At 47.8% G+C, this 13773-nt stretch overlaps 6 protein-coding genes; 1 reads left to right on the forward strand and 5 right to left on the reverse strand.

Annotated features, from left to right (window-relative positions):
* Positions 1-263: 263 nt before the first annotated feature.
* Positions 264-2220, reverse strand: FFUJ_13876 (uncharacterized protein; the record flags this gene model as incomplete). XM_023581514.1 has 3 exons in its annotated part: positions 264-1777; positions 1836-2109; positions 2143-2220. 3 exons carry the CDS (start codon positions 2218-2220, stop codon positions 264-266), a joined length of 1866 nt encoding a protein of 621 aa, XP_023434202.1.
* Positions 2221-3956: 1736 nt separating this feature from the next.
* Positions 3957-5505, forward strand: FFUJ_13875 (uncharacterized protein; the record flags this gene model as incomplete). XM_023581515.1 has 2 exons in its annotated part: positions 3957-4275; positions 4337-5505. 2 exons carry the CDS (start codon positions 3957-3959, stop codon positions 5503-5505), a joined length of 1488 nt encoding a protein of 495 aa, XP_023434203.1.
* A 1402-nt stretch (positions 5506-6907) lies between these two features.
* Positions 6908-8413, reverse strand: FFUJ_13874 (uncharacterized protein; the record flags this gene model as incomplete). Its single annotated transcript, XM_023581516.1, has 1 exon — positions 6908-8413. One exon carries the CDS (start codon positions 8411-8413, stop codon positions 6908-6910), a length of 1506 nt encoding a protein of 501 aa, XP_023434204.1.
* A 189-nt stretch (positions 8414-8602) lies between these two features.
* On the reverse strand, positions 8603-9444 carry FFUJ_13873 (uncharacterized protein; the record flags this gene model as incomplete). XM_023581518.1 has 3 exons in its annotated part: positions 8603-8812; positions 8869-9084; positions 9181-9444. The coding sequence occupies 3 exons, from the start codon at positions 9442-9444 to the stop codon at positions 8603-8605; spliced, it is 690 nt and encodes a 229-aa protein (XP_023434205.1).
* Positions 9445-10129: 685 nt separating this feature from the next.
* On the reverse strand, positions 10130-10479 carry FFUJ_13872 (uncharacterized protein; the record flags this gene model as incomplete). XM_023581519.1 has 2 exons in its annotated part: positions 10130-10302; positions 10356-10479. 2 exons carry the CDS (start codon positions 10477-10479, stop codon positions 10130-10132), a joined length of 297 nt encoding a protein of 98 aa, XP_023434206.1.
* An 836-nt stretch (positions 10480-11315) lies between these two features.
* On the reverse strand, positions 11316-12641 carry FFUJ_13871 (uncharacterized protein; the record flags this gene model as incomplete). Its single annotated transcript, XM_023581520.1, has 1 exon — positions 11316-12641. One exon carries the CDS (start codon positions 12639-12641, stop codon positions 11316-11318), a length of 1326 nt encoding a protein of 441 aa, XP_023434207.1.
* Positions 12642-13773: the final 1132 nt, after the last annotated feature.

Raw genomic sequence — 13773 nt, forward strand, 5'->3', positions numbered from 1 at the left:
TAACGCAGTTTGAAGGTGAGCTCAGCCGGTACATCTATACATTTGCTTCTTGTAAATTTTCTGCTTAGGTTCAAATGCCAACTGGAAGAGCTCATTTATATATAGAAGGTAGCCCAAAACCAGGTTCCTAATCCCATGCGCAGTTATCACGGTAGTTATACTGGAGTTTCAAGCAATGTTGCTGGGCTTCAACCTTTTCCAGCTTTACCGCAGCAAGCCGCCTAATAGGACCCCATGGATCGCAGTCTGAAACCGCCGTGCCCCTAAAGTTGATCGGTTCCGGGTATACTTGGCAGGTAGTAGGGGTATGCGCAGGGTATGCCCTGTGAGTCGAGGACCCCCCCAACTGGCTGGAGATCATCAGAATTCTCAACATCGAATGTTGAGGTTGGAAAGTCTCTGGTAAGAAAAGCCGAAGTTGGGACATGGGTGTAGTTCGACAAATGAGACATATGATAGGGAATTTGAAGACGATCATCGGAATTTTCAATGTCGAATATTGGCGTCGGAGATATATGTCTGGGAAGAGAAGCTGAAGGTAAGACAGGGTTGTAGTTAGGAAAAGGAGCCATATGATGGAGGACTCGGAAAGGATCCTCAAAGTCCTCCTCAACACCAAATATTGGCGTCGATGAATCTCTCATGAAAGAAGCTGAAGGTGATATAGGAGTGTATATAGACATCTCGGGCATGTAATAGGGAGTTTTGAAAGGATTCAAAGAGCTCTGGTGTCGATCGCCTAGCCTTTTTGTCATCGTTTTGCTTGCAGGCTCTTGGGTGACGGCAATCTGTTGGTTCACATTCACCCCAACAGGCTTTTTCTCGAATCGATCCTCAACAGCGTCGAGAAAATCAGGCAGCAATGATAACAGTTCATGCGGAGCTCTCGGAAATCCTTGTGCCTGGATATGCTTCAACACAATCTGGTTACCATCTTTACTCCAGATATCACGAATAATACCCGTCATTTCCTTCACTACACCGTCCAAAAGCGGCTTCGGTGTAATATCCGACTCCCCAAATAGAAGCACCCAAATCTCATGCCACTGATCCGTGGATGATATGCGTCTATCTGAGCGAAGCTTCAGAGCCTCCAGCTTATCAGGGGGGATGCTATCAATGTCCTCTGCTTTACCCTGTGCATGGCTCGCTTTCGTGATATGGTTCCTTGACACTGTTGACAGAGCAAAGCTTTCCTGGTATCCAGAGCTGTCTGGACCCGGACTGGCAGCATGTCGTCTTTTCAGGTGCTGTTTGACGATTGATATAGAAACCAATCTGAGATTCATGCACTCAAGGAAACGCACTGGATCTTTTCTGTAAAACGGACAGGCAAATTTCTCTTCCTTCTTGTCTTCACCGCTGCCATGTCGATCATCGTCATCGCCATCAGCTTCCTCAAGATCGTTGTGGCTTTTTGCTCGACGGCTCTTCTTGTGAGGTATGCTGCTGCTCTCGGCAGGTCTTTTTGTAGACTTTCCCGAAGTTCGAGCCCCTGAAGGAGGAAATTTCTGCTCATTTCCCTTTTTCTCTTGCCGTGGTGTATGATTTGCGTCAGAGTGTAGGTGCGCACCTGTTAAACCACCGGGAAAGACATTTTGTGCTATTCCGTAGTCAGGTGAATAACTTGCTACTGAACAGCTCTTCTCTGCTGAAGGGAGCAAGTTGTTTGGTAAGGACGTACGCCGAGAGCTTGCTTCTCCCGGAGATAGGAGTCTCCTTGCCTGTCGCTCAGGAGAGTCATTCTTCTGATCATCTATAAACTGTACTTGATTCTCTGGATAGTGTCAATGTCGATCTCCAGCGGCTTGCTCTACGCCAAGGGCTTCACTTACTAGGGACTGGTGGTCTTGGTTTAATATCCTTGGTCGTACGGTATTCGAGTGCTCGTGTACCGAGGCTAGATAGCCCCTTCTCCTTCCCTTTTGCTACATTACGTATTGAAGACCTGGCTTGTCTGTGTCCGTCCTTTTCCGTTTGCTTCGAATTCCTGTCAATCAGACCTACGGACTTCACTGTCTCGATATGGTCACTGCCCAAATGGATGTTTTCATCCCTCTGAGGAGACGGTGCCACCGAGTCTGCATGACAGCATCGAAGCAGCATATCCTAAATCTCATAGGGTTAGCATCGCGTCTTTACTTTTCGCCAGCCGGAGAACCAGATTGCGCGCATAGCCCGATCATGCGAAGAGACTACGACTCTGTATTTTCCAACCATTACGGATTGCAAAGGGACATGACTGACATTGATTTCAACTTGAACCGCTCGACCCAGATAGAGGAGAATTTACGCGATTGCTTTGGTGGAGTCCTTCAGTGATCAAAGAAATAATCACAAGGCAACCAGGGCATTCTGGAGGGCATTCTGGGTCGTGGGGGATAAGGCAGCTATACCATTCCAATTTCAACTTTCAGTGGGGATCTCCCCGCTTAGTGCACGACTACGTCAGGCAAGGGGCATGCATTTGCTGCGCCTGGTACATCGAGGTACAACTAACACAATCAAGACTGATAACATGTTGTTTGGACAAAGTACGGAGTACTATTATTACTATTGCACTTTCACGTTGATATGATGGTTGGGCCACCCACCGCATTTGCACAAATAGTCATGCTTCCCGAAGCATCGCACTTTGATAAGCCTTAAAGCTTTGCTTCAAGACCCTTTCTTTTGGGGAGGCCTGACTTTGAAGGAGTTGGGGGCTGTGGCGGTGAAGATGGTGGTTCTTGTTGGCTGCAAACCCCTGTAAGCAGCCTTTGCTGAATGTCGAGGCCCGAGTCCAACATCCAGTCTTTGATACGGGCATCGTATTGCTTGTCTGAACATGGTTGCCTCGATTTCCTGCAGGTACATTTAGTTACTTAAGGCGTCCTTCTTCAACAGAAATCGGTGTGGATCAAATACCTTCTCGAATATTGTATGGTGGAGAGCATGGTCGATGATCTTGTGTCCATTCTTAAAAGATTGAGTTTCAACTACCAGAGTTTGAACCGGAATTATATACTATAGCCAAATTCTCCTCCACAATCGTGTCTGCTCAGCTTCACAGCGGTGATGAGCCATAGCCGTCTTCCACTATCGTGAGTCTGATGAATTGAACATAGATCAATGAACAATGTCTTCTCAAATGTTGAAGCTCTTGATGTACATGTACCTTTGGCACACCACTTATTTACCAAGGCTGATTCGGATGATGCAGCAACTGTTGGCCCGAGATCTAGCTTAGTTTCACCTTCAGCCAATCACAATCTTCAATTCCTCCAATCAGTAGATAATCTTCCACAATCGTGGATTGGGAGCCCAATATTTCCCCGCAACTTCCACATCTGTGGAGGATGGATCAGGTCATCTTCAAATTGAGGCCTCCTGCATTCAGGTTGCCAACCCCCTAAGTCTTACACATTTGTGCAGTAAACACTCACAAACCCCCATTTTTCTCGAAAATAGCGCCTAATCTTCCACATTCGTGGGATCAAGCCGCCTGTTTACTATGGCTTACCGCCTTTGTTGAATACTTGGCATCAGATCTACTGAACCTTAATCACCATGAGATCATATCTTTTCTTAATTTAAACCCTTCTAGGGCCCGTTGCAGTACGTTGAAACGGGCCAGGGTGTGTACGCACATCACAAAGATCTGGCTAAATGTAATGAGTCTGCTGTTTTCTCCAGCATGCACACCAGTGTGATGAGGCTCTGCGGCAGTCTGCCTGCTGTCGAGACCAATGGATGTTTATGCGATGCGAACGGCTGCACAATCGTGGACGAGCCACGTACTTAATGTATAAGAACAAAACCAATAGCCGAACAACGTAACTCTTGAAAAACAATCAGCCTTTGTTTAAATTCACAATCACGTCAAGTCACAATTAAGAGCTTTATGCTCGTCAGGATCAAGGGGATGAAACGCGGCGTTCTGTATTGACGCCGTGATTCCCCATAGCAGCGGCACGATGCTTTCTGCAATTCTATTGCCCCGCCACTGGAGGCTCAATACCAACGACAGCGATGGATCGACCTGCTCAGGTTCGCACAAGCGTTTCACCAAACGCCTCTTACATTTTCATAGACACAAACGAAACGAGCCCGATGTCAAAGACATTGACGCCAAGCAACCATGTGCTGCTACCTCGCTAATCGGAAACGACGATGACCGGTCAATTCACCATGAGGCCCGGGGTAGGACTTGTAACTCCCTGGTCCTCCTGTGCAACTCAAGTTACCCTAAAGCAAACATCTTGTCTCGGGCGAGACTGCACATTCAGCAAAACGGTACATATAGCTTGTCTAAACTCCGGCTGTGCTGAAACTGTTATTGACTGCAAGTGATTAGTTCTCAGCCTGCATAGGGGCTATCTTGGTACTCTTGGGCTATCCCTGCGCGTCCCGTTCCTAATAGATCCAGTACCTAAGCTAAGGATTGGCACCTTCAGCAGCGATCATCGCGGGGCAACTAAAGGCGGCCCTAGTCAAAAACGTCCCCCAGGAAGCCCTGGCAAGTCTCCAGCTGACAGCACCTGCAAAAAGCAATGCAGGGGAAGCAAAAACTCCGACAAAACTCAGAATGATAGAGGTAGTGATGATAAAGAGGGGAAAGACAAACATCGCAAACGTCGTAAACGCCGCAAAGAAAAAGATGGACCACGTTTTCCTTGGCCTGAGGACTCTGCCGACCGTAAAAGGTTTCTCTGCCCATTCTACAAAGCCCAGCCAGACCGTTATTGTCCATGCAAAGGACTCCGTATCACTTCCATCAGTTATGTTACTCAACATATTGGTCGATGCCATGTATTGAACCATGTTACACTGGGTGCACAAGGAACCGGCCAATCTACGAACGACAATCCGACAGTCCCAAGAACGACAACGGACCCGGATGAAATAGTGATTTACTGCCCGATATGTCGGATCGAGTTCTATGGCCCTGGCGCTGATAATAGATGGGATAGCCATAAGAATACAGGCTGCGTTGCACAAAGCATTGCGCAGACAGGAGTTTTGCTACCAGGAGAGTTTCAGAAGCTCAAGCTCGCAGTCGCTGCCGTGTCGGGGGATCACGAGAAGTGGAAGAAGATCTGGACTGCATGTTTTCCGAGAGAGTCTACCCCATCCCAGTATAATGGAGCAGAAATCACGGATACTGTTGCTTCAATTGGTGATGGTAGCCAGCCACAAATGCTGTACCAAGGCTCTGCCAATGAGATTCGCCACCCCAACCATGACCCTCTACAAGTTTTGGCACCCCAAACCCCGGATTATACGGATACACAAGACTCGAGCGTGCTTTTCAATTTCTTTACCGATCCCTGGGATATGCCACATAATATTGGAAATCTGGGTTATGCTACAAGTGACATCCCAAATCCTGCACCAACTGGTTTGGGAATGACAAGGACAGGGTGGCACGACCCTGGACTCATGCAACCCGTCACAACGGCGGCACAGAACCATACTTTTGCTAGTGATGATTGGGGCACCAACAATTACAACGGCACCCGCTAACTACAGTGCGAACCATATCTATTCTTGCAACTCTTGTTTCATCGGGATTATGTTCCCTACATTTTGGGTTTTAACGTACGAGAGCGAGGAGTGGAGCGGATAAACAATGCGTACGGGCGTTGCAGAAAAAAAAGGGGGTCACCATACAGGATTGGGCGAACGAAGCACTCATATTATCACTAATGACTTATGAAACTTGACATTGAGCGATAATAAAATACTGCTGGCAGGAGTAATTAAATATGATGGCAAAAATGAGGCTGCGACATTGTCTTGACAGGATTATGAGTCAATTAGAGCGAGAGAATCCCGCAAATATCCACCACCACGCCATTATTCCACAGCCTTGGTGATCCGACCGTAGTTTTATACAACCATTCATGCCAGTAACGCCACAAAATCCATCATTTCCCAATGATACCTGGAACCAGAACAACTTTCGCGGCCCTGAATGATTAAAGCTCTGAGTTTTAACGGCATCATGTATTATTCTTCCTTTGAACATATTTACTTCTGAGGTTCCTGAGTTTCCTGCTTTTAGAAGTGAGAAGCGGGGCAGCCGGCCAAGCAAAAAAATAAAAAAAATAGAAAAGGCATCGGGGTTATGAATGTAATTGAGGTTTTGGGGGTTTAATCATGATTCATGATGGGTATTTGAAATTTCAAGGGAGTTATGGAGAATTGGTAATTGGCAATAGATATTGATTCGCTCTAACAACAGCATGGTTAAGATACATGGCGGCTGCATTATGTTAGATGGCGCCCAAAACATTAGAAGAGAGTTAGCTAGACGTTATTTCCATGATCTGCACTATTGACAATAAGCTACCAGGACTGCACCTATTCAAAAAGACAGAATCTTGCCACTATATGCAGTGCAGTCATAAAGTATCGAAAGCGCGGCTGAGTAGCTGGATGGTGCTGAGAGTCGAGGTTAATAAACAGCGTAACTTCCCAACATTAGCCAGTCTTCTTGGTAACTGTATGGTTGTAATGCTTGGCTGCCTCCATAATACCCTGGAAGGATTTCTTGTAGCTGGCCTTGATCTTGCCATTCAAGTCATCCACCATCTTCTGTGTCTGCTCCACCACGTCAAATGCCGGCGATGGCGAGATATCACAAACCGAGACCCGCGTGAAAATTCAGCCTAACATCAGATGGCCAATATCTGATGTTGATCCGCAATTGCCAGAGGCCTGTAGCTCAAAATAAAGCATGGTCTCTGTTGAAGTAGTCCGCGAGAGTCTTGGATACAACAGTAACCGAACTCTTAGATATTCCGCTGTTTGAAGACTAATTGGAACCCTACATATGGTAGAAGTCGAAGACTGATGATCACTTTTAAGTATCACCTTGCAGTGTTTCAGCCTTCGGACTCTCACTCTCCCGTGCTCTCGCTCTTCATATATCCCTTTCCTGCTCCTCTCGATAATGATCCCTAGGTTTATGGGGAAACGCTGAAATGTACCGCATCAAGTCCCTAGCGTCCTTCACATCCGGCGGGTAGGCTCTTCTGTTCTCGAAACCAACGTCGTCAAGAGTGAGCTCTTCAAGAGCACGTGTGAAATGAGGCTTCATTTCCTTTGACACTAAGTGATCGTAAGGCGCTATATCATGGCAATCATGTAAAAGTTCTGTCCAGTCTGCTAGCTTCTCCTCCTCTTCATACGTCACCCGCTGATCGATGAACTCACGCAACAGTGGTGAGCGAACCCCGTTTGTGATCTCTCCGTATATCTCAGGCGTGAGTTCTGACTCAAGACATAAGAAGTCATTTGGTTCGTTGCATACAACAAGTGCTTGAGCGACCATTTGCTTTAATTCAGGCAAGAGGCGCAATAGCTCTATGTAGGTTGTTGGATCTACGTGCTGGGGGTACCAGATGACGCGCGGCAGGTCGTCCTTTGAAATTGGCTGGTTATGGTTGAACCAGGTGAGGTCGTCGTTCATAATGAATCGTGCATGGACAAACTTTCGGAGCACAGCTAGGTGTGGCTGGTTATAGCACCACCTGGCAAAGAAGGTGTTGTGGTAGATACCACGGACTATGCACTGCATCTCACCATTAATAGTGCGAGGCCTTCGTAGTCGGGCGTAGCGGTCGATATTTCCAGTATAAGCAGCCATGAGAATGAGTATATCCTTGTCAACGGTGGGTAAATGCCGTGGCAATGGGGTGTAGAGGAGACTAAGGGTGTTGGTTGGGATGGGTCTTTCTTCCAAACGCTTTCCACTAGCTCCGAGACACCAGTCTTCGGTGATATCAAATGGCGGAGGGAATATTTCGTAGTGAATTGGTTGTCTCTCATCCAGCGTCGACCGCACGCAGGTGCCTCCGTTGAGGCAGGCTCCGACCTGAGGCTTGTCGAACAGACAGAGATTGTAATCGTCCATGACCTGGTAGAGGATCGGTGCATCCATCACTAGTTCGTAAATTTCCTGCGAGACAGGTAAATTGTCCCGAGCCTCTTCCGCGATGGAGACATCAGGAAGAATATCGAGCTCCTTGTAGAGCTCCACATGACCTCCAACCGCACAAGCACGGCCAACTTGGTAACGCATCAAAACTGTAGGATGGTCCTCCAAGAGTCGCCGCAGAATGTCTTGACCGGGAACATCAGGGTTCCAGAAGCAATACGGGATGTCTTCTGGCTTCTCCATCACAGGAACTCGGCCACTCATGATATTCCTAGCGTTAAAAGCTCTTTCGATGGAATGATGTCCCGATTTGCCTCTGATTTCATCAGCAAAGCCATCATGATGTCGAATTCCGGATACGAGACACTTGTATGTCAGTTCATGGGGGAAGACCTCAGGGACTGATTCTCCACGTATGGTAGCTCGCAACATGTCCAGTTTCAGTGAGCGGATGCTGTCCCGCAGGCTCTCGAGTTCCTCGATCAGCATGATGGCGAATATGGAGAGGGGAATTATTTAAGGAACAAGAATGAGAAACGCGGTGCTTTATTGAACTCATGTGTACCTAACAAGCGGTGTAATATGACAGAACCACTCTTAACGCAGTGGCTCAAGATTGCGTCTTGTCATTCTTTCGAAATCATGCGCAATTTGGTCATGAGCGAAGGCTATCTGCTGCTACATACTTGGTGGACATTTACAATCACGCTTACTTAGCAAACATGTTTTAGCGATAGAGCATGACTCGCTCTTCTTCAGAAGACTCTGTACAATCTCGTCCTTGCTCCGGAACTCTGGGGAAAAGGCTTCAAGCTTGTTGCCCTTCAGAGCCCATCGAGCATCGGCGGCATCCTTGAATGTCTTCCTGGGCCCCTCGACCTTCATCACCTTGGGACAATTGGCATACCGAGAATAGAAAAAGGAGCAAGCCCTCGAAATTTCACGATGTCGACGATGCTAAGGGCAGAGCTACCAGCCTCACCGATTATCAGTGCCGCCCGGGAAATCATCGCTGCGCCACCAAGAGCTGACGCCGCTGACTCGGCGAAGGGAGTGACTGTGAAGGCGATACTGAGAATACTGAAGACCAGTTCATGTGTCCTAGTTCCCTTTTGCTTTTCGCCAATCTGGCTGGCCTTCTTGATGGTCTCAATGGTATCCTACAGAATAAAGACAGGCATGTTGAGCGCTGTGACTGCACAGTCCCTACAAGCGTCGAGGTCCTCATTCAGCACGTCAGTGTACAACTTGCTGACAAGTTCGGCAAGCTCGTCAGTCTTTGGAATAGCCTTATCGATGATGGACTTGGGGTTAGGAACATCGATCTTGCTAGAATCTTGGATGCGGCGCGGGTAGTTCTTGTGCATATTGAAACCTGCGTGTGCCTCGCAAGGGCGCGGCGGACCGGCAGTAGGCCTGTTAGGTTCATTCTCATCAACATCATGAGTGAGTAGCCTGTTAGAACAGATACAGATGCCGTGGCCCACGCAGTCTTTCCAGCCAGCTCTTCTCAATTCCATGGTTCGGAAGAAGAACCTCGTAGAAGCCGTTTTAATCACGCATCTTATTCGTGATGAAGTGCCTATTTGTAGCCCTAGGTGCTTTGGCGGGATTACGAAGCTCAACATCAGTGCAGGGGCCAGAGCATTTTTTGTTTGGCGAAGTTCACTCAAAGTTTGTGTATATTTTGCCATCATCGGACTTGACTTTCGTGTAGATGTCTCGAGCTGCCTTCATGTCCTCCTCGACGGAACCAAAAGATTACTTGAAGCCATCTGAATAAGATGTAGAATTATCAGTCTAGCTCTATCCCGTATCATCATATCCCCTGAGAGTCTTTCTGTAGACCTTGAAAGCAATTGGAATCTCTTTCGATAGACTGTTTAGAATATAAGGGTATGTGGACTTCAAATCGCATTTAGCAACGCTCTTATAACTCTCCTTATCTTTCATGCAGTTGCTATCGATCCTATTTGTATCAGTCCACTCCTCTAGGGTCTTAAGGTCTAGCACCGAGTCCGATATGAGATTGGAGTTCATATTATGTTAACTTTCATTACATGTTAAATAATAGGTACTCATATTAAGACAGACCTGGCAATGCCATTTTCGGGGCTCACGCTGAGGTCTGTCAATGTTTCTGAAGGAGGCCTGCCCCTTTATGAAGACAAGCGAAGCATTTCCTCTGTTATGGTTACTTTTCGTTCAATACGCCGTCCACCACAACCCTATCTCCTCCATCCGTTCCGAAGGCGTTATCTCCGCCCTGGGCTTTGTACTCTTTGTGCTCTGGAACATCGAGCTGTTTTGTATCGAAGAATGTGTATACATGTGATATTCCCGTCTGGGGGCATAGTAATATGTATAGTAATAAGCCGCTGTGCGAGGTTAGTATCTGTCAACTGAAGTTGGGGTTGGATCTGAGACCTACCAGCTGTAGCGACAATGGCGACAGTGGGGAATGCGCGAGCCGCTTGGGCCGTCAATTTGGGGGCAGCGGGTTGGCGGGGGAAATCGAAGCGGGGAAGCGCTGAGCCGAATGAATTGGTTGTCATGATTATTGGTTGCGTTTATCCAACAATAGTAAATATCCAGTAACTTAGTAATCGAGTAGTGTTTAATTGATGAGTAGTCAATTGTGATGAATGCTATTTAAAACTTGCAGTTCAATTCCCTTTTATCCTCAATTAATCCGGTTGATCCCGATAAATTGGTCTTGTGCGCTGAGATCACGGGCGTTCGCGAGCATAAACTCGAATGGTGCTGCTACGAAGCTGTGGCCTGATCGCTAAAAGCTGCTGATTTCCATAAGCTGAGTACGGGGAAACCCCGGAAGTTCAAATCCACATGATCCAAAAGTCATCTCACATTTTGCCCAGTGTCGTCATTCTGCCCTGAGGGAGATCCTTGTCAGGACAGGGGTTAGTGGCGTGATGATGGTTTGACATGTTTGTTTGGCGCTCGGCGTCACGTCCCATACGTTTCTTGATAAGCAGTAGCCTATAATATCAATCCTACCGCACTGTTTAGGTGTCGAATATCCTCAAGCGCGATAGAATCCCACCTGAGTAGAGGCAAGAAGAACTAGGGTCTTTACTCTAAAGAACAAAAAGACCTAGACCAGGATAAGAATTGTATAGCTTAGGGGTAGACTTGATGGGACTCAGGTTATCTATTTTCGGCTACCTAGTTCAAAATCAGAGGTTGCTTTGCTCCTTGGGCACTCCCTACACGTGGCTCGAGCAGGCCCAAGCAGGAAGCTTCGACATCAGGTCTAAAGTTGTAAAAGAATAAAACTCCAAGGTATATCTATCTCAAGAAACAAAAACGCCACATGCTCCAAAGTAGTACATGAAAAGAATTAACCGGACTGGCAGGTATAGCAACTGGACTACTGAGGCCCGCCATGTTGGTTGGGAGGAAGGCTATCCCAGATCCAGTCCTCGGCTTGCTGAGATGAGGCTTGTTGATAAAAAGCCTCGTAGTCGGCCCGTTGCAGCTCCAAATCCCGCTCTTGCTGCTGATCTTGGACTGTTTGTTGCACCTCGAAATCGGTTTGGGTGTCGCCAAGGTAGATTTGGTTGACGATCTGATCAGTGACGAGACTTTGGTCCCCCATCAACCTGTTGCTTAGGGCCTGGCGAATTGTATACTCTCCAAGCTCGCGAGGGACAGTCGTTTCGACATATGGCGACGCTGGAACAGTTCTGAATCTTGTTGTAATCAGAGGCGGGAAACATACTGCCCACATAGCATACCACTTGGCTACACCGCCAGGAACGCTATCGCGTGCAGCTATGAGGGCTCTGAACTCTGCAGGGAGCATCACACCGGTCTCCTCAATACCTGCTTTATAACACATCGTGTTATTGCAGTGGTCTTGCAGGCTTTCCTCAGCGTTGGGACCATTGAACTCCATGCGGCACAGTTGATGGTAGAGTCTAATACCATTGGGATTGACGCAGGTTCCATCCTGTTGCATGCTCTCTTCGGATTCGGCCCTCTCGGTGGACTCAGTGTCACGACGTCTGACGAACCTCATCGTCCGCAGCAGATGGCTCCGCATGAGGTGTTGGGAGACATCACTAGATCGACGTAGACGAAGACTGCTGCAATCATGGAACTGCAATGGGTCTGATATGTAGAAGGGGCATCCAAAAGTCTTTGGAGGTCGGGTGTCGTCAAGAAGAGGAGGAAATCGGTAGCCATTTGGTGGCGGTTGTGAGTTGTTGCCCCCTTTGCCTTTTCCGCCTTTGCCTCCACTACTAGGGCCAGATTTCTGGGAGTCTTTCCCCGTACCCTTTCCTTTGTGTCCAGACTTGACGACCTTTTTTGAAGCAACTCTGTGACTGGCGTTTCCATGGGTCTTGTAATGACCATGGGTTGGAGTGGCTGGTTGGGGAATAAGCTTGCGGAGAAACTTTGCGGGCCGAAAGATTAGTGGCGGTGACCTGTTGACCCCACCAAACCAACGGGTACCTGCCCGCGAGGGCCCTGGACGTCGCTGCGGGAATACTGCCCTGTACTTGAGATTGGTATCGCTGCTCTCCACAGTTGTTGACGACGTATTCATGCGAACCGCTTTTTGCAATCGATGTCGTGAAAATTTTTGTCTTAAACGACGCCATCGAACCCTTGGCAACATGGAATTGGAGACCAAACTTGCCCAGGGTGCATCCGTAGAAGGTAAGTGGTCATAGTGTAGCTGAGAAACCATGGTTGAAAAAGGGGACAGCTAAGCGAAGGCTAAAGTCTCGGGAAAATTATGTTGTGTCTTTGTGGAACTCAGGGCGATGAGACAATGCTTGAAAACTCAGATATGTAACATGGGCGTCTGTCCTTGCTGAGGCCCTTGAGCGAACCGACAGAAGCCTGCGAACTTATAATAAGGCAGTAGTCTGCCTCTTACACAACGGTGTATGCATCTTGAGGCTCTGTTGTCGTTCCATCGCGAAGCAGGCTCTCTACTACACATACGCGCAGTTATCCAAGAGAGCTCCCACAATGGCGGATATGAAGCCCCGCGAATTAGCCTGTTAGGCATATTTCTCTTCTACCTTGAGAAAAATGCCTGCAAGTAACTGTCTTTAAAGTTTCTAATGATCGAAAGAGGAATAGCATTGTGACACATAACCGTTATTCGTCTCACCGATAACCTTGTTTTTCGGCTTCGGGGGACAAGAAGGTGGACTACAACTGGAAATACAAGTGCCAAAAAACCGCAGTGTGTCTTGGATCAGTCGTGCCATCCACAGGTGCGTCTTGTCCTACGCGGATGCGGAAGGGTGAGATCATCTCTTGTGTCCCGCTGCTGCAGGGGGTTAATCTCATTCGTAAATCACATTCGTCGCAGAGGCCTCCTCACATTTGCGTGGTCTCCGTACGCAAATGTGGAATACTTACTGCAGTAGAATCTCTGTCCTAGGCTCTCATTCGATGCAGAATCCCACTATTGCGGTTGTGAGACACGACGTCAACTCTCATTCGCCGCCACTGACTCAGTTTCACCTAACCGCCAGGCCCGAGGTGTTCGCATATGTGGTTCGCATTGGCCAGAATTGGAGCTACCTGGTCGAGTCCTGCTGGCTGTGCTGCGACTGGGCATTGTGAGGAATTGTGCAAAAGTTCGAGTACGCGGTTGTGTATAGTATCATGTCATGGTATCCGCCGTTGCGGAGGATGGCGCTTGGGACCGAAAATATTAGCTATTTATACGTTTGACAGAGCTTTTCAATCATAAAAAAAAACATCCGGCTGTAAACTCGTCATAAAGTCACTGCCTGGTTCAGCATGCCCTCCTCGATCACATCTTCAACGAGGTTTGTTCCAAGTATCCATTATCCCAAACC

The sequence above is a fragment of the Fusarium fujikuroi genome, chromosome FFUJ_chr08 (genome assembly GCF_900079805.1).
Source record: "Fusarium fujikuroi IMI 58289 draft genome, chromosome FFUJ_chr08".
Taxonomy (NCBI): Eukaryota; Fungi; Ascomycota; class Sordariomycetes; order Hypocreales; family Nectriaceae; genus Fusarium; species Fusarium fujikuroi.